A 17966-nucleotide genomic window follows, 5' to 3' on the forward strand; every position below is an offset into this window, starting at 1 on the left:
AAAGTCTTTGGAGATGTCATTTAGTATTTATATATAAGATGAGACCCACAAGGAGTCCGATTCACCTCCAATCTGTGGGTCCCGTGTAGTGTATGTGCATGATTATGAAAACTCTGCATCATCATCCATGGTATCACTATCACCATCATCATCATCGTCCTCATAATTTATTATATCGTCATCGTCATCATGACCATGATAGTCCTCCATAGTATTGTCATCATCATCCACAGAGTCACCACTGTCACTGTCACAGTCATTCATAGCGTCGCCGTCATCATCATCATCATCATCATCATCCATAGTATCGCCATTGTCATTCATAGAGTCCTCACCATCACCGTCATAGACATTTGTGGTATCGTCATCGTCATCGTCATTGTCATCGCAATCCATAGTATCTTTGTCCTCATCATTCATACTACCCTCATCAAACACGAGAAAAAGTCTTTGGAGAGGTCATTTACTACTTATATATGAGATGAGACTCACAACGAGCACAATTAACCTCTACTATGTGGATCCCACGTAGCGTATGTGCATGATTATGAAAACTCTGCATCATCATCCATGGTATCATCATCATCATCATTGTCATCATAATTTGTATTATCGTCATCGTCATCCATAGTGTCACCATCGTGACCGTGATGGTCCTTCATAGTATCCCCATCGTCATGCATAGAATCACTACCATCACCGTCACAGTCATTCATAGTATCGTCATCGTCATCGTCATCCGTAGTGTCGCCATTGTGACAGTAATAGTCCTCCATGGTATCGACATCATCATCCATAGAGTCACCACCATCACCGTCACAGTCATTCAAAGTATTGTCATCCATACAGTCGACATCATCACCGTCATAGTCATTCATAGTATAGCCATTATCATCGTCATTGCCATCCATAGTATCTTTATCGTAATCATTCATACTAACCTCTTCAAACATGAGAAAAAGTCTCTGGAGAGGTCATTGGCTATTTATATATGATGATGACACCCGCAACGAGCCCGATTCACCTCCACTTGGTGGGTCCCATGTAGTGTATGTTTATGATGATGCAAACTCTGCATCATCATCCATGGTATCATCCTCATCATCATCATTTACAGTGTCATTATCATCATCCATAGTGTCGCCATTGTCATCGCGATAGCCATCCATAGTATTGTCTTCGTCACCGTGATAGTCCTCCATATTATCATCATAGTCATCCGTCGCCATCATCACTGTCACGATCATCCATAGTATCATCATTGTCATCGTCATCATCATCATTCATAATACTCTCTTTGAACAGGAGAAGAAGTCAGCTAGAGAGGTCATTTGATTTATATATAAGATGAGGGCCAGAATGAATCCACTTCCTGAGTCAGTTCCACTAGGGGGGTCCCATGTAGTGTAAATGGATGATGATGAAAACTCTGCACCGTCATCCAAAGTATCATTATCGTCATCGTCATCATCATTTATAGTATCGGCATCATAATCCACAGTGTCACTGTCGTCATTAAGATAGTCATCCAGTGCTTTTGGATTTCATAGACGATAACAGATAACAGATGAAAAAATATGTTATATGTTATTGTTATAACGAATATTGGATACGAAATTATCGACGATGAACAAAAACCAAACAAAACATTTTCTAATGTCATTATTCAATGTTTATTTTGTGCTTGTTATCTGAATTGTAGCCCCCTACTTCATATGCATTTTCTCTTTGTTATGAGCATGAAGGAATGACCTAAACAGAACCAAATGGACATTGCAAAGAGACTAGTGATGATTAAGTTGGGGAGTGATTGTTAATCACAAGTTATCATAGGGTTAATAGCACGAAATATCCCAATTTTTTTCGAAAATCTGAGATATAACCTAAACTTTTTTTTTGGCACGGTATATCCCAAACTCTCTAAGTCGACGCCGACATATCCCGGTGATGACGTGTAATCCATCGTGGCTGCCAGGTGGATTTCCGGCCAGATTTTAACCTGACGGAATCCACCTGGCAACCACAATGGATTCCACGTCATAACAGAGATTCCACCTGCCAGGTGTTTTCCGATAAGAGAGAGAGAGGCATTCTAGAGAGAGAGGCATTCTAGAGAGAGAAAGAGAGGCATTCTAGAGAGAGAAAGGGAGAGAGAGAGAGGCATTCTAGAGAGAGAAAGAGAGGCATTCTAGAGAGAGAAAGAGAGGCGTTCTAGAGAGAGAGAGAAAGGGAGAGAGTGGCCTTGTTCCTTGACTACGACGGCACGCTCTCGCCCATCGTCGACGACCCCGACCGCGCTTTCATGTCCGATTCTATGAGTTTTCTCTCATTTCCCTGCTCGTTCCCTTCTTCTCTTCTCTCTCTAGAACGCCTCTCTTTCTCTCTCTAGAATGCCTATATTTCTCTCTCTAGAATGCCTCTCTTTCTCTCTCTAGAATGCCTCTCTCTCCCTTCCTCTCTCTCTAGAATGCCTCTCTTTCTCTCTCTAGAATGCCTCTCTCTCCTTCTCTCTCTCTAGAATGCCTCTCTCTCTCTCTCTTATCGGAAAACACCTGGCAGGTGGAATCTCTGTTACGACGTGGAATCCATTGTGGTTGCCAGGTGGATTCCGTCAGGTTAAAATCTGGCCGGAAATCCTCCTGGCAGCCACGATGGATTCCACGTCATCACCGGGATATGTCGGCGTCGACTTAGAGAGTTTGGGATATACCGTGCCAAAAAAAATTTAGGTTATATCTCAGATTTTTGAAAAAATTGGGATATTTCGTACTATTAACCCAATTATCATATGGATTAGTCCACATTTATTGATTTTTTAGAATGAGCGTACATTTATGCAGCATTTATTGATCAAAATAGTATTAATGTGATTTCACTTTTTAAGTTTTAATGTGAATTATTTTATTCATTTTTTGATATATTTAGACTAACTACACTTGACTTTCTTGAAGTCGATGTCAAGATTCTCATATCTTCTTTAGGCTATTTAAGTGCAAGGACTTAAGAGAATTTAATCAGCATTTATGTTGTGAAATGAGAAATTTGAGACAAGACCTAGGCCTGAAGAGAAGCTACATTATCAAAGAAGAATTAGGCACCTAGGGCTGAGTTAAAAGGTTCCACCTATATTCCACAATGATGATTCTATGCCTTGGTTAAAAAAGTTTCACATTTTTTGTATATGGCTTAAGTCTGAATCTGGTACCCATTTTTCATATCTAGACCAAGCAAGGTTGTCGATGTGACAATCTAATTGACACAAGGATGCAAATCTGAAGATCATTCTGGCCCTGTTATTGTGAATGATCCTACAAAAGAGTGAAATGAAAAATTAGATTGGGATTTTCTCTAGAAGCTAAGGCATTTTGGCACCACCCATCCAAGGACCGTCGTTGGTTGAAACTATGCATCGTTGCTCCATACAGTGTGTGGCGCACCTTTAGTATTTCTTTCAATCCCCTTACTCTATACTAAAGTGAGGAAAATTATTACATCATTGCATCAACTGGAGCTCCTCAAAGGCATAATTAACAATTAAATTATGGTTCATCAACAGTCCTTTATTATGTGCTTTGAATATGGTCTGTAAACTTGATAAAGTTAACCATCCAGCCTTGTCAAGATATACAATAGGTATGACACATTTAGAGAAGTTATCTCAGTGATATCAAAATGGGATCCAAAGTATGAGCAATATGACCCATTTTATTTAGGGCCATACATATTACAAAATTATAGGTGAAATATTAAATGAAAAAAAAATTTAAAAATTAAAGAATGCTCAAACAAACAATATACATAGCTCCCAGTTGCTTACTTAAGCATCATAAATTATTTAAATATATTTTTATTCATAAGTTGGATATTGAAAAAACCGATATCCGACTTCAATATCCAATATCGGCATCCAACCTTTGAGACAGGACGGATGCAACAGATATTCAGTATCGCAATCCGGAAATTTAGATATCAGTATAGACTGATAGCGGATTAGCCCATTTCGGAGATCCGGTTCAGCATCCATCCCGATATCGTCATCCGATATAGGGATGGGGACGGGCGAACACTAGCCCAACAGTTCTGTCCAGGACGAGAATCAAGCAATCTTCTACCTATTTCAAATTCTCTACCTTTTTATGACTGATATCACCTTCCTTACTACTATCAACTCGACTACTTGCCATATTAGATCGAGATGACAAGTGATTTCAATTTTAGGAAGGAATATTTTTTCTACTTGTAAAAAAAGTAGGAAAATTCTTGAAAAGGAAACTTTCCAAAACAGACCCATTGGCCCAACCAGTAGAATCCGAAGTGCTTGACACGTGTGAATTCACACGTGTAGATATCTCTTTATATATCTTTTCTCTTGATCAGATATCCCATCGGCAAGACATCTTCCAGCATTTTCCCAGGCGGGCAAGAAAGAAGAGGGAAGGGGGAGGAGATAATTTCTTCTTCCTCAATCTCTACTTTCTTCCTCCTCTCTTGATTTTCAATCAGCTCGAAGAACGCAGAAATCTGTAATCTGTGATGATTTTGGTGGTGGAAAGGTTCTAGGGCTGGGATCTCTGCGGCCGGTGGATCAACCACCGGCTTGGGCTTTCGAAAGAAGCGAAATTGGGAAGAGGGGGGAGATCGATTTCTTCTTCTTCGTCGTGGTTTTCTCTGTTCTTGCATCATCATGTCTGCTTTAGTTCTTGGTAAGAGGTCTTCTTGCTTCTTCGAAGAGTTGCTCGTCCACCCATCTGCCCAGACGCCTTCTGTATCGAAGAAGGCTCGATTGGGTGCTTCTTCGTGGTCTTCTTGCCCCCGAGACGCCGAAATCCAGAGTTCTGTTGGTGGTAGACGGGCTTTGATTGGGTATCTCCGATCGATAGCCCCTGATATGGACGAACAGGTTTGCCATTTTCATCTCTCTTTTTTCATTACTTGTGATTATTGTGGTGTTTTTCATGAACTAGCGAGGGATAAGAAATTCGGAGCATTTTCTTAGGCGTTTCGTTGTTTCAAATCAACTTAGAGAAATAATCGATTTTTTGCTCCTTTCTGAAACTATAATGAGATTCATCGTACTGCTATTATTATTTTGATCAAAAAATTCTTGCCAGGCTGAGACTGTGGGGCGGCCTCCAGCAATGAAATGTCTTGAATCCAGTTGGAAATAATATGTGATGCACTCACTCTATTTTTCTAGTTGTAATTCAGGTTTATATTATCTAACTTACTATTGCAGCTTTGGTGCCCAGCCTCCCTCCCCACCCACACTTCTCTCTGACTTTCTCTTACACAACTTTGTGTAAGTGCATTTTTTAGTAATATAACATGTATTCTTTTGAGCTGTCAGCCACGAAAAAATATGAAACATAGTTATTTTTTTGAGTTAAGAATTTTTATAGAAGAAAGCCTCTGGTGTAATGGCTGAGTTAATGGATGCCGACATAGAATAAACTTGGGTCTTTGGCTTTATTTGTATTTTCTCTGAATTTTAGCATCCAAAACTTTTCCAGCTCCTCGAGGAAGTGCTAGAGGCTTCTGGGGATGACTTAGATTTGGCCATCAGAAGATTGAATGAACTTCGACTGGGGTCTGCTGAGAGTCATCTGAGCTCTGCATCAAACGAAAACCCGAAAGAAAATGTTGGCCCAGACTGCCAATCGTCTGAAAAAGGTACTAGAAGTTAATAATAGTTTTGTTGGGACCGTTTAGTACTGTTTTTATTAAGTTGTTTTGATTGGTAGAGTGCATCAGTGGGTAAAATTCTGCATCAAATCCCCTGCTTTTTTAATATTTACTCTTAAAAAATGCGCGATGGTCATATTGATGTTTGATTTATAAGGTGCATGAAGTTCTTCACCTTAACCATGCCATTGGCTAGAAGGTTGTGCTATTCTGGGTTTGACCTCTTTGTTTGATCGAAGTTGTGTTTTGTGGGAAGTGCCTTAAAAAGTTGACTTTTTATTAGCTCACGTAAAAACTCATGGCTCGAAGAAGGGGTATTATTGTATTTTCCTTATGATTTCTATCCCTATGCAATAGATGTGAACCACCTAGTGTTAATTGAATCTGATATAGAAGAGTTTGGATTTTATGCTTCTCAACACTCTCATCTCTGGGATGTTCACTGATTCGTCGGGTGTTCATCCCTTTTATTGTTAAAAAAAAACCACACTCATCTCTTCTTCCCTATCTTTTTCCTCTATCTATCTTCCTTCTCGCTCTTACTCTTCCCAACAGATTTCAACTTGTGCTCTTATAGGAATTCTCATTTGAAAACCTGATAGTAATTACCAGTACAACTGTACCAATCTATTAAATATCTGAGGTTTTGTTAAGATACCGAAGTAATCTTAACGATTCCAAGGAGCTGGGAATAGAGATCCCGATCAGATTCCAAGGGATCGGTTAAGGAGCAATCTCAGAATTCAAATGCAACCAATACAGAGTCGAGATTCAACTCAGTACGATAAACTTGCACACAATATTTCCAGATAGTAGAATGAAGAACAAGAGGAATCAAAGATTGATAGACTATTGTCGGAGTGTCTTGGATGCTGGCGGCCGGATAGGACAACTTCAGCTCTGGCGGGGAGGATCTCCTGCCGCGTGCTCTTGAGGCTTAACAAATTCTTGATGCCCTTCACAATGCTGCCCATTATATATATACAGACTCCTTCCTCCCGTGCCTTTCCCGCACTTTATTCAAATATTCCCACGTGTTGGATCAATCCGCACGTGTGGAAATAGTCCTCCGCCTCTTCTTGGTTTGGTAAGTTCTCGTTAGAGGCTTATCAGGTTTCTTCCAAAAATTTATCCGGATAATATTTTTCAATTCTAGAGGCATGATCTATTCTGGAAGTTATTTATTTGTTATCATTGTACTATTTATTTACCTTTGGCCAGTTAGTTCACATAATTTGACATTAAAAACCGTATGAACATTCAATAATGATCTTCTGATTTGGATTTGATTGCATTTTTGGTTCTCCTCGAGAAGCTGGAGCCAGTGATCTTCACAGCGTCTCATGCAAAACAGAGGAGTGGGTAGAAGTGTTGGTGAGGGAGATGATGAGTGCTAGTGACATGGATGACGCAAGAGCTCGCGCCGCCGCAATGCTACAGGCCTTTGAAAAGGCGGTGATGACCACCGTTGCTACTTCTGCTGCTGCCGGACTTCAGAAGGTAAGTCAGTTGCCATAGCAGCAACTGAGATGCCATTATCCTTTGCGGCCATTGAGTTGTTATTTATGATACATCAATCTTCTCAAATCTGATTTTGTAGACTCTGGACCATGTAAATAATTTGTTTCAGTTTATGTTGTTCATTGCACAATAGCAATTAGTCTCAATACAGATTAGGCTTTTGCATCCTCAGCGACGATTATGAATTTGCATTTTCAAACTGTTTCTTTGAGCCATCTTTGTAATAGTCTCTGTCATCCATCGTTTGATGGTGAATCATCATCTGGTTTCCATGTGTCGTCAAGTTATCGTCTATCGGTTTCAACAGATGGATAACAATGATGACAAACTCAATCTGAGTAGTCACATAATCGCTCATCCAGTTTCCAGAGCCGTCATCCTCGCCGTCACCATCTTTCATCGGTGGATGATGAATCTGTGTTTTCATCGTCATATAGATTCCAAGAATTGCCATTGTAATTGTCTTGGTCATCCATCAATTTCCAAGCAAAGATAGAGCAGTTAAGTCATGCATTTATTGACTAAATTTAGGAATGACGAGGAGGATGACAATGACGATTACCACCCTTATCTTGATGTAGGTATTTTATCATCGGTTGATTAGGTGCATGTAATGATATCAAATATTCGGGGTTGATCACTGATTTTGGGATATCTTCCCTATTATTGAATATATAATATTCAATAAAAGTTGTCTTCAGGACTAAGATAAAAGGGAAAGTCACCATCAGAACTCAAAATCCCTGAATTTTGGAAGGGATATTATTTGTTTTGTAATATTAAGGTGTTGATCATTTGATTATATTTGGTCACAGGAGGAGGAAGTTCTCAAGGAACAAGTGGACGGGCTGCGAAGGGAGAATGAAATACTGAAAAGGGCTGTAGCGATTCAGCACGAGCGGCTGAAGGAATTTGAAGACAAGTCCCAAGAGCTGAGCCAGCTCAAGCAGCTCTTGGCCCAGTATCAGGAGCAAGTCCGTACACTTGAGGTAATTTTCCTTATCTCTCTACCCACCCTTTCTCTCTCTTCCTGTTTCTCTCTATTTTTCTACAGTGTCTTTCTCTCTGATATCCTTGTGCATGTATTCCCATTATCCTATGATGATTCTTCGCTGTCTTTGCGCAGATTGCCTTTTCTGTCTGATTTTCTGCTCAGTTGATGTTTCTCTTTTCTTCTCCCTCTCTGATATCTCTCTCTGACCCTCTCTTTTATCCTTTTTTTTATCTCTCTGTTAAAATCTCTCTCCAGTTTTTTTGAAAATATCTTCCTTGTCTTTATCTCTATCTTTTTCTCTCCAGTTCTGTCTCTGACTCTCTCTCTCTCTCTCATATGCTTTTGATTTTTTCTCGATATTTATAACTCTTACCCCAAATCTTTTAAAAAAAATTACATTATAATCTCTTCCTTAGCTCTCTTTCTCTCTCTTCTCCTTTCTCTCTAGTTTTTACCCTATATAGTTTCTATTCCCATTATACTGTGACGATCACTCACTCTGAATATTCCTAGATTTTGCCGTTCCTAACAGTTGCTTTGTTTCTCATTTCTCTTCTCTCTCTGCTATATCTCTCTCCAATTCTTCTCTCTCTAACTCCCTCACGTGTATAGGTCTCTTTTGTTCTCTGTATAGGTCTCTTTCCAATTCTTCATTAACTCTCTTCATAATCTCTATACACAGAGCCTTTCTGTCTCTCCCTGTTTCTCTCTATTTTTCTACTATATCTTTCTCTCAAATTTCCTTTTTAATATTATTCCGTTTGCATATTTTTCTACCCTGTGATGATATCTCTCTCTATGTGTCTATGCATTGATCTTATATTTTCCATCATTGTTTCTCTATATCTAACTCTATGTTTTTCTCTCTATCTCTTGGTTCCAGGTGAATAACTACGCGCTGGCAATGCACCTGAGGCAGGCCCAGCAGAGCAGTTCCATGCCCGGGCGCTTCCACCCAGACGTCTTCTGATCTCCTAGACCAAATGATGATCCGATTGCGGTGATGCTTCCACGTCGATGTATTCCATGCGTTGGGTGGCGTCCCCAGCACCTCATATCTCATGTTAAAGATTCAAGTAATGTTCTTAAAATTAAGAAATATCTCTGAGTCAAGTAATGTCCTCTCTCACTTTTTTTTTTTGAGGAAAATAGAGAGAGTCCCCCAGAATAGGGACCCCCCGTTGCCATTGATATAATGACATAGAAAATCAAGTCATGCATTACAAGGGGGACGAAACCAGGGGGCCACAGCCACCTCTCTTCCAAAAATTTGCCAATCCCCTAGCGTCGTGCAGAATAGCATCGACGGAGGGAGGTCTCCCCTTGAAGATGACTTCATTTCGGTGTAGCCATATCGCCCAAAGGTGGGCGAAGATCCGTTGCCACTCCGGCTCCTGGCGGAACAGCCCACCACTGATGGAGTTCCAAAAGTCCTCTTCAGTAGCGGGGTCAACGCTACCCACCCCGGCCGCCTGCCACACAGCCTGGGCCGTCGGGCATCGGAAGAACAGGTGGCCACAGTCTTCCACCGCCCCGGAGCATAGGACACATTCGGCAGTATTCCCCGGGTACCAGCGTTGACGGAACTGTCGCGTCACCAGTCTACGCCGCAAGAGAAGCCAGCCGAAGATTTTCACCTTCAGTGGGATTCGCCGCCTCCACAGTATTCGACTTCGGGGTATGAGGGAGCGGTCTGCTGGACTCCCCTGTCCCCGCAGAATGCGGTATGCAGTTTTGGCCGAAAAACTGGCTCCTCGCCACTCCTAGGTGTCCCGCGCCCCTTCTTGCGGCTGCAAAGAGGCAATCAATCGCTGTAACTGGAGGAAGTCTTCCATTCGTTGCTCGGAAAGATGGGCAGGTAATGTTGGGCACCACGCATTGTCCCACATCCCCCGAACCGGGGTCCTGGGGGCGGGCGAGAGGCCAGATAATCTGGGGAATAGGTCTCGCAGGGGCCCAAGACCGGTCCAATCGTCCAACCAGAACCGAAGGCTGGTTCCATCCCCTAGCTTCGGCCGAAAAAGAGGCTGAGCCTTGGCAAAGACCCCCCTCAGCCCCCTGATGAAAGCGGAGTCCCCTCGGAGGGGTGTAGCCCATTGCTCCCAGTCCATTCCCCTTCCGTAGCTGTCGTGCAGGACCGCCGTGACCTGATCTGATGGAGGCTGCATCAGTCGACGTACCCATTTGATCAGCAGAGCCATGTTGGTGTGCTGAATGTGCCTGACACCGAGGCCTCCCTGTGACGTGGGGAGACATACAGTATGTCCCCTTGACTGGGCCCGCTCCAAAAAAATCGCCGCATGCAGCTTTCAAGCCTTCTACGAATGCTCACCGGCATCCTGAAGACTGACATGATTGTCCTCTCTCACTTTCTCTGTCTAATATATCTTAATCTCTTTCTCCCTTGGTCATTGAGTTCCTTTACTTTCCATCCTATTAAGTACATCATTGGTCGTTGAGTTCAGAAGTTAGATGTAAAAAATAAAGTATGAAATAATGGTTACTCATGAAATTTTAATTTTGAATGCACATTAATTAGTTGATTTGCATTACTTCATGATGTAGACTTTTCAGCAAACAATAAGCTTCCTTGTTATTTTAATTATTTACTTATTCTTTCCAGCCTACAAGCATTGTTGCATTGTTCTCTCCTTTCAGCCTTCTTTACACTTCTATCTCCGTCATGTGACCTCCAATTGAGTTGAGACTGTTTTCAATCACTATGAAGCACAAATACAATTGACTTTGGTTAAAAAAACATTTAAAATCGTGCCCAAACACTATGATTGATTCTTTCTTCTTCAAACATGTTGCTAAGACATCTTGGAGCTTGGATTATGATAAGTTCTATGCCAAAAAATACAAGAGGAGGAACAGGCATAGGGCTGGTCAACGCCATACGCATTGATTTAAGTGCGGATTCGATAAGTGGGAAGCGCCAATCCCTATAAATAAGGGCAGCTATCCCAGTCGAGGTACGTTTTTAGCAATTCTTGAAATCAGTCGGCAGTTAGCCGGCAGGCCGAGCCAGCAGAAGACAGATCTCGACGGCGACCGAGGGAGGAGTTCATCGTGCGAGGTGACGCCCAGGGAGCTAAGAGAAGCAGCTTCAACTGCTGATCGGAGGGAGCATTATTGAAGAATCGGAGGAATCTGGAAGGAGCAGCTCCTGAGGAAGGAGGGTCGTCCTGATCGCCGCTATTCTTCCTTATATTCCCGTGAAACTTAAACCTAATAGAGACGCATTGTCTAGAACTATTTGGAATTTCATCCATTGATATCTTGGTTATATCAATCTGGTATCAGAGCTTCAAGATCTTCGGGTTCAAGATTCGGAGAAACAAGCGCACACAAGAACTGTGTTACGACCAGAACAACAAAGCGCCAATCCCTTGTCCACGGATCCAGTGATCTGAGGTCACGCGATCAAGATCCAACACCATTTCGACATTGTAGTGGCCATAGACCACAGAAATCTGAGAGATCAGAATCAGATCTGATCGAAGAACAAGGAGGCGCTATATGAGCTTATTGGAAGGTGATGGAAGATTCCGTGGACAAGGGAAAGGCTAAGTGCGACGAAGTGCCGGTACCTGCAGAAATTCTAACAGGTATCCTTCAGCAACTCAAATTAATGAATTCGAAGTTGGAAACAAATCCAACCGCGCCATCCAAACCAGTCCAAAAAGAAGGGCAAAGGTATGGCAGAGTCCAAATGCTTCAAGATACATCCTCAGATCAGAAGCATTTATTCCGAAAGGGAGATCTCCCATACTTTAATGGTACCAATGCACAGATGTGGCTAAACTGTGTAGAGAGGTTTTTCAAAATTAACAAGTTGGTAGAAGACGAGAAGCTGCAGCTAGTCTCGTTACATATGGAAGGACCCGCTCAGGGATGGTTCATATATACAGAAGAGAACTTTGGATTTGAGAACTGGCTAGGATTTCGCCATTATTTTGAAAAGAGGTATAAATTCTCAGCAAGATCTTTATGTACACAACTCATGAATCTCCGACAGAGGGGAACTGTATCTGAATATAGATCAGAATTTGAAGACCTGGTGGCCTTTCTATCACATGTGCCGAATGACATCCAGGAGACAGCATATCTCAATGGGTTAAAACCTGAAGTCAGAATCGAGCTAAACAAGTATAGACCTTTTGGCATTCAGGATATTATGGACTATTCTCTGGAGGCTGAAAGTAATCTAGCTACTTTAGATGAACAAGGGCGTCAAGATCGAGCTATTACACATCTCCCTAGAGCCAATTACAACAACAACAATCCAAGACCCATGGTGACAAATAGAGGGGAAGGACGACATCAACAACAACCCAGAGAAGCTCCAATTCCAACCAGAAATGAAGTATTCCTGCGAGAGAATAAGAAGAAGATTACAAGGCTGTCTCCGGAGGAATTTCTACATAGGAAGGAGAAGGGTTTGTGCTTCAATTGTAATGATAAATATACTCCAGGTCATCGGTGCAATAAGAAGCTCAGCATATACATGCTCCAAGAAGATATAGAGGTGGAAGAAGACCAACCCATTACAGAGGAGGATCTCATGCAATTGGATGAAGTTCCCCTTTTTGGGGGAGAAATTATGGCAATCCAGGGAAATAAGGTTGATACAGGACTCAAGCCAGCTTCCTTCAGGCTGTGGGGAAAACTGTATGATTACAAAGTGAGAGTTCTCATCGACGGAGGAGCCACCTACAATTTTCTTAGACCAAGTGTTATCCAACAGTTAAATATACAAGTTCGGCCTTACCACAAGTTCAGCATTGCACTAGGCAATGGATTCTGCCAACAGACCGAAGGAATTTGCTGGAATCTCCCTATTAAATTCCAAGGGCTGTGTTTCAAACAGAATTTCATTCCATTTCCGTTGGGCATCTGCGACATGATTCTGGGCATTCCTTGGCTGAAAACCTTGGGATGGTTTCACTGCAACTACCACCATTTAATGCTCAAATTTTATTGGGATGGACGTGTTCATACCATTATTTCTGACCCAGAACTGAACTCTCTGAGGTACTCACAGTTCGAAATTAATCAAGCTCACCAGGAGTGGGAAGAGTCGATTACCCACATTAAAGAGACCAAGAATCATCCAGTTATCAAAACTCAAATGGTACTTTCTATCTCTCTGGATCATTACTTACGTTGGTTATCAGAAAATTATCCTCTTGTTTTTGAACAACCGAACACCCTCCCACCTGCCCGGGATTGTGACCATCAGATACATCTGATACCAGGGGCAAACCCCGTCAACAAGAGACCATATCGATATTCTCACACACACAAAAATATTCTTGAGGAACTAGTTCAAGAACTGATGGAATTAAATGTTATTCAACACTCTAACAGCTGTTTTGCAAGCCCTGCCCTACTGGTGAAGAAAAAAGATGGGGGATTTCGACTTTGTATTGATTACAGAGCATTGAATCAAATAACAGTTCCGAAGAGGTTCCCTATACCCATGGTTGACGAACTATTAGAAGAGCTATATGGAATGAAGGTTTTCTCAATAATCGACCTGAAGTCAGGGTATTATCAGGTGCGGATGCATCCTAGAGATATTCATAAAACGGCCTTCAAAACACACCATGGGCATTTTGAATGCAATGTGATGCCTTTCGGTTTGTCTAATGCCCCAGCCACGTTTCAGGCCCTTATGAACTCGATCTTCCACCGGCATCTCCGGAAATTCATATTGGTATTCTTCGACAATATTCTTATATATAGTGAAGATCCACAATACATGAACAGCATCTTAAAGCTGTTTTTGAATTGCTTGAGCAAAATCAACTTCATATCAACACCAAGAAATGTAAATTTGGATGCCACTTTATTGATTTCCTCGGTCATGTTATGTCTGCTGAAGGAGTATCAACTGATCCGTCAAAAATAGAAGCTATCACAAAGTGGAAAATACCAGCTACATTGAAAGAGTTGAGAGGATTCCTGGGGTTGACTGGGTACTACAGAAGATTTGCGTCAAATTATGCAGCCATCGCTCAGCCTCTGACTGCTCTCCTGAAAAAAAATTCTTTTGCTTGGACTGAAAAAGCTGACTTATCTTTTATAGATTTGAAACAAGCTCTATCCAAGGCCCATGTATTGAGACTACCCAATTTTTCTCTACCTTTCTCCATTGAAACAGATGCTTCAGATATAGCAGTTGGGGCAGTATTACTACAGGAAAATCATCCCATAGCCTACTTTAGTAAGGCATTCCCTTGTCCAACGAGGTACAAATCTGCGTATGAAAGAGAACTCATGGCGGTAGTATGGGCTATTAGCAAGTGGAAACACTACCTCATGTTCAATAAATTTACTATATACACTGATCAATTTAGCTTGCGGTTCTTAACAGATCAAAAAGAGGTGCCAATCCAATACCATCGTTGGGTTTCAAAGCTTCTGGGGTATAATTTCGACATCCAGTATAAGGCAGGGAAAAAGAACGTCGTAGCTGATGCACTATCCAGATCTCACCCTGCTACCCTGGGAGAGTGCAATTCAATTTATCTGACGCACTGGTTAGATAAGCTAAAGCTCAATCACGAAGTGAAACGTGACCCAAAATTGGGAAAAATATTCCATGATATAGAATCAGGCCTTGATCAATTTCCTAACTACACCATCCAACAGGGGCTCTTACTCTATAAAGGAAAAATTATTCTACCGGCGAACTCGTCCTTGATTCCCAGTATTTTGCAGGAGTTTCATGACTCCACTGTCGGTGGACATGGGGGTTTTCATAGAACACTCCAAAGAATATCACAACAGGTTTCCTGGCCGGGTATGAGGAAAGCAATTAAGGCTTATGTGAACCACTGTGCAGTATGCCAACAGCATAAGTATTCAACACTATCACCTGCCGGACTGTTGCAGCCTCTACCTATACCTAACCAGATTTGGGAAGATATCACCATGGATTTCATTGAAGGACTACCCAAATCCGAGGGGTTTGACTCTATTATGGTTGTGGTTGACCGCCTAAGTAAATACAGTCATTATATAGCCGTCAAGCATCCCTTCTCTGCTGCTACCATTGCGGAAATATTTGCTAAAGAGATTATCAGGCTACACGGGCTACCTAATTCCATTGTTTCGGACAGAGGTAGTCCATTCACTAGCAAATTTTGGAAAGAATTACATCAGCTTCAAGGTACTAAGCTCAAATTCAGCTCTTCCTATCACCCGGAAACAGACGGTCAATCTGAGGTCACAAACCGTGGGTTGGAATGCTACTTGAGATGTTTCACTTCAGAAAAGCCCAAGAAATGGAAAAACTGGCTGCATTGGGCTGAGTACAATTATTATACATCGTTCCATACTTCCATAAAGACTACTCCGTTCAGAGCAATATATAGTAGAGACCCCCCTTCATTAATTCGTTATGGATCAACTCCATTCCCTTTTGATTCTATCGATCAACTAATAGTTGAGAGGGATCAGATTCTTACGATCCTAAGGCGCACTTAGAAAAAGCCCAGTCTAGAATGAAAACTCAAGCAGATAAACACAGACGAGATGAAGAATTTCTGGAAGGTGAACTGGTATACTTGAAGTTACGGCCCTACAGGATGAAATCATTAGCGAAGAGAGCCTGCGAGAAGCTTAGCCCAAGATTTTTTGGTCCCTAAAAAATCTTACAGAAGATAGGGGCAGTAGCTTATAAATTAGAATTACCACCTTCTTCGACCTTACATCCAGTCTTTCATGCTTCTTATTTAAAGCGAGCACTCGGACAGCATCATCAAAATACTCAACCGTTACCCCCTTATCTGACTGATGAATATGAATGGCAGGTATATCCTGAAGAAATACTAAAGGTGCACCACACACTGTATGGAGCAGAGATCCTAGTCAAGTGGGCCAATCTACCAGCACATGAAGCTTCTTGGGAACATGTCCATCGCTTCCGAAAGTCGTTCCCAGATTTCCAGCTTGAGGACAAGCTGGCTCTTGAAGGAGAAGGTATTGATAAGTTCTATGCCAAGAAATACAAGAGGAGGAACAGGCATAGGGCTGGTCAACGCCATACGCATTGATTTAAGTGCGGATTCGATAAGTGGGAAGCGCCAATCCCTATAAATAAGGGCAGCTATCCCAGTCGAGGTACGTTTTTAGCAATTCTTGAAATCAGTCGGCAGTTAGCCGGCAGGCCGAGCCAGCGGAAGACAGATCTCGACGGCGACCGAGGGAGGAGTTCATCGTGCGAGGTGACGCCCAGGGAGCTAAGAGAAGCAGCTTCAACTGCTGATCGGAGGGAGCATTATTGAAGAATCGGAGGAATCTGGAAGGAGCAGCTCCTGAGGAAGGAGGGTCGTCCTGATCGCCGCTATTCTTCCTTATATTCCCGTGAAACTTAAACCTAATAGAGACGCATTGTCTAGAACTATTTGGAATTTGATCCATTGATATCTTGGTTATATCAGATTACATGCAGCCTATACCATCAACAAGATGTATTATTTTCCTTGTTCCAATTCATCCTAGAAAGATGTATCCAATGAGCTTTGAGTATGAAACTGTATTTATAGATCAATTTGTGTTGTTTTGTCAGCATGGATCAGCCAGGTATCAACCCACCATATCATCCTAGGAGATGATGCTCCATTGGCAAACAATAATCGACCATGATAGCCACTAGGACAACCTGGTCAACTCATAAATGGCCTGGATCAAGCTATTCAAATCACAAGAATAGTTAAATAAATGACATTGCCATCCCTTAAAGAGGCGACTAACATGTGCAGATTTAAGAATGAAAAAGAAGAAGCTTGTTCAGATGTCACTGCGCCACATGGCATACATCTAACCATCCACACTAACAGCTCAACGCTAATCAGGGATCATGATAAATCCACCTCAGCTACAAACAATCATGTTTCATCAAGATAAAATCACTAACACATTCAAGTCCATTAGATTGGCCAAGGAATAGCAAACGGACGAACCAGATTCAACTAGCACAACTAACATGCTCTTCAGAGCATTTGCCCCACCAAAAAGAACCAGCAATGATACCCATCCCATCCCAATGTATCAGAGTCATGAAAGAGAGACAAGTCCATGGCCCACCTTGGCCTCAATTATTCTGAAAGAAAGTGATATATATTACCTTCCAATTAGATGCATCTAACCAGCTTATGATTGGACCTTTTCTCCCCTTTGATTCTACATTGACTCTAAGAACATACAAGGAGATGGAAATATAAGAAGTGTGTCTGTCCTTCATGGTTAATGAATTCCATGTCCTTATGCAACCCTTTGCACTATCTCTCATGTGCAGGTGTTTTTTGAATTCCGAAGCAATTGAATGGCATTCACATAGCTTATCGAAATGTGAAGAATTTCACATGCCCAACGCTGATCGAGGTCATAAACTAAAAACATTTCATCATCAAAACAAATGCCAGTCTAATCTCTGGCTGGCATGGGATAGGACAATGACTAAACAAAACAAGGGCATGCACATGTATAGATGGAATGTTGATGCATGAGGCCGCCTACACATTGTTTAACCATTTAGGACCATTCTTGGACCACACTTCCTAGTCTACCTCATTTCTTCACTTTGAATGCACTGATCTTAGTTGCAAATCTGGTTGATGCTTATGTTTGCATCAATCCAACTCCATATCAGATCCTTGTCTAGTCATAAAAAGATGAGTATAAAGAGGTAGAGCACTTCGTCCCGACTCAAATTATTTATTTAAATGAATATTTTAACTTTTAACTGGAGGGTTAT

The 17966-nt window shown here is 41.7% G+C and overlaps 3 protein-coding genes across 4 annotated transcripts; 2 read left to right on the top strand and 1 right to left on the bottom strand.

Moving 5' to 3' along the window:
• Positions 1-4390: 4390 nt before the first annotated feature.
• Positions 4391-9314, top strand: LOC144712890 (Ubiquitin system component Cue protein). 2 transcript variants are annotated; one of them, XM_078587261.1, is made up of 5 exons: positions 4391-4900; positions 5511-5670; positions 6995-7182; positions 8019-8192; positions 9081-9314. In XM_078587261.1, exons 1-5 carry the CDS (start codon positions 4685-4687, stop codon positions 9165-9167), a joined length of 825 nt encoding a protein of 274 aa, XP_078443387.1. In that variant the 5' UTR covers positions 4391-4684; the 3' UTR covers positions 9168-9314. The 2 variants fall into 2 exon arrangements, with proteins under 2 accessions (XP_078443387.1, XP_078443388.1); XM_078587262.1 differs by having other exon boundaries at positions 6998-7182.
• Positions 9315-9417: 103 nt separating this feature from the next.
• LOC144713124 (uncharacterized) lies at positions 9418-10398 on the bottom strand. Its single transcript, XM_078587618.1, has 2 exons — positions 10096-10398; positions 9418-9903 (listed from the first exon to the last, which is right to left on the bottom strand). Exons 1-2 carry the CDS (start codon positions 10396-10398, stop codon positions 9418-9420), a joined length of 789 nt encoding a protein of 262 aa, XP_078443744.1.
• Positions 10399-11738: 1340 nt separating this feature from the next.
• LOC144713125 (uncharacterized) lies at positions 11739-16494 on the top strand. The gene is made up of 6 exons (XM_078587619.1): positions 11739-13234; positions 13571-13750; positions 13861-13919; positions 14088-15433; positions 16021-16232; positions 16359-16494. The coding sequence occupies exons 1-6, from the start codon at positions 11739-11741 to the stop codon at positions 16492-16494; spliced, it is 3429 nt and encodes a 1142-aa protein (XP_078443745.1).
• The last annotated feature ends 1472 nt before the right edge of the window (positions 16495-17966 follow it).

Source organism: Wolffia australiana, chromosome 15 (assembly GCF_029677425.1).
Source record: "Wolffia australiana isolate 7733 chromosome 15, ASM2967742v1".
Taxonomy (NCBI): domain Eukaryota; kingdom Viridiplantae; phylum Streptophyta; class Magnoliopsida; order Alismatales; family Araceae; genus Wolffia; species Wolffia australiana.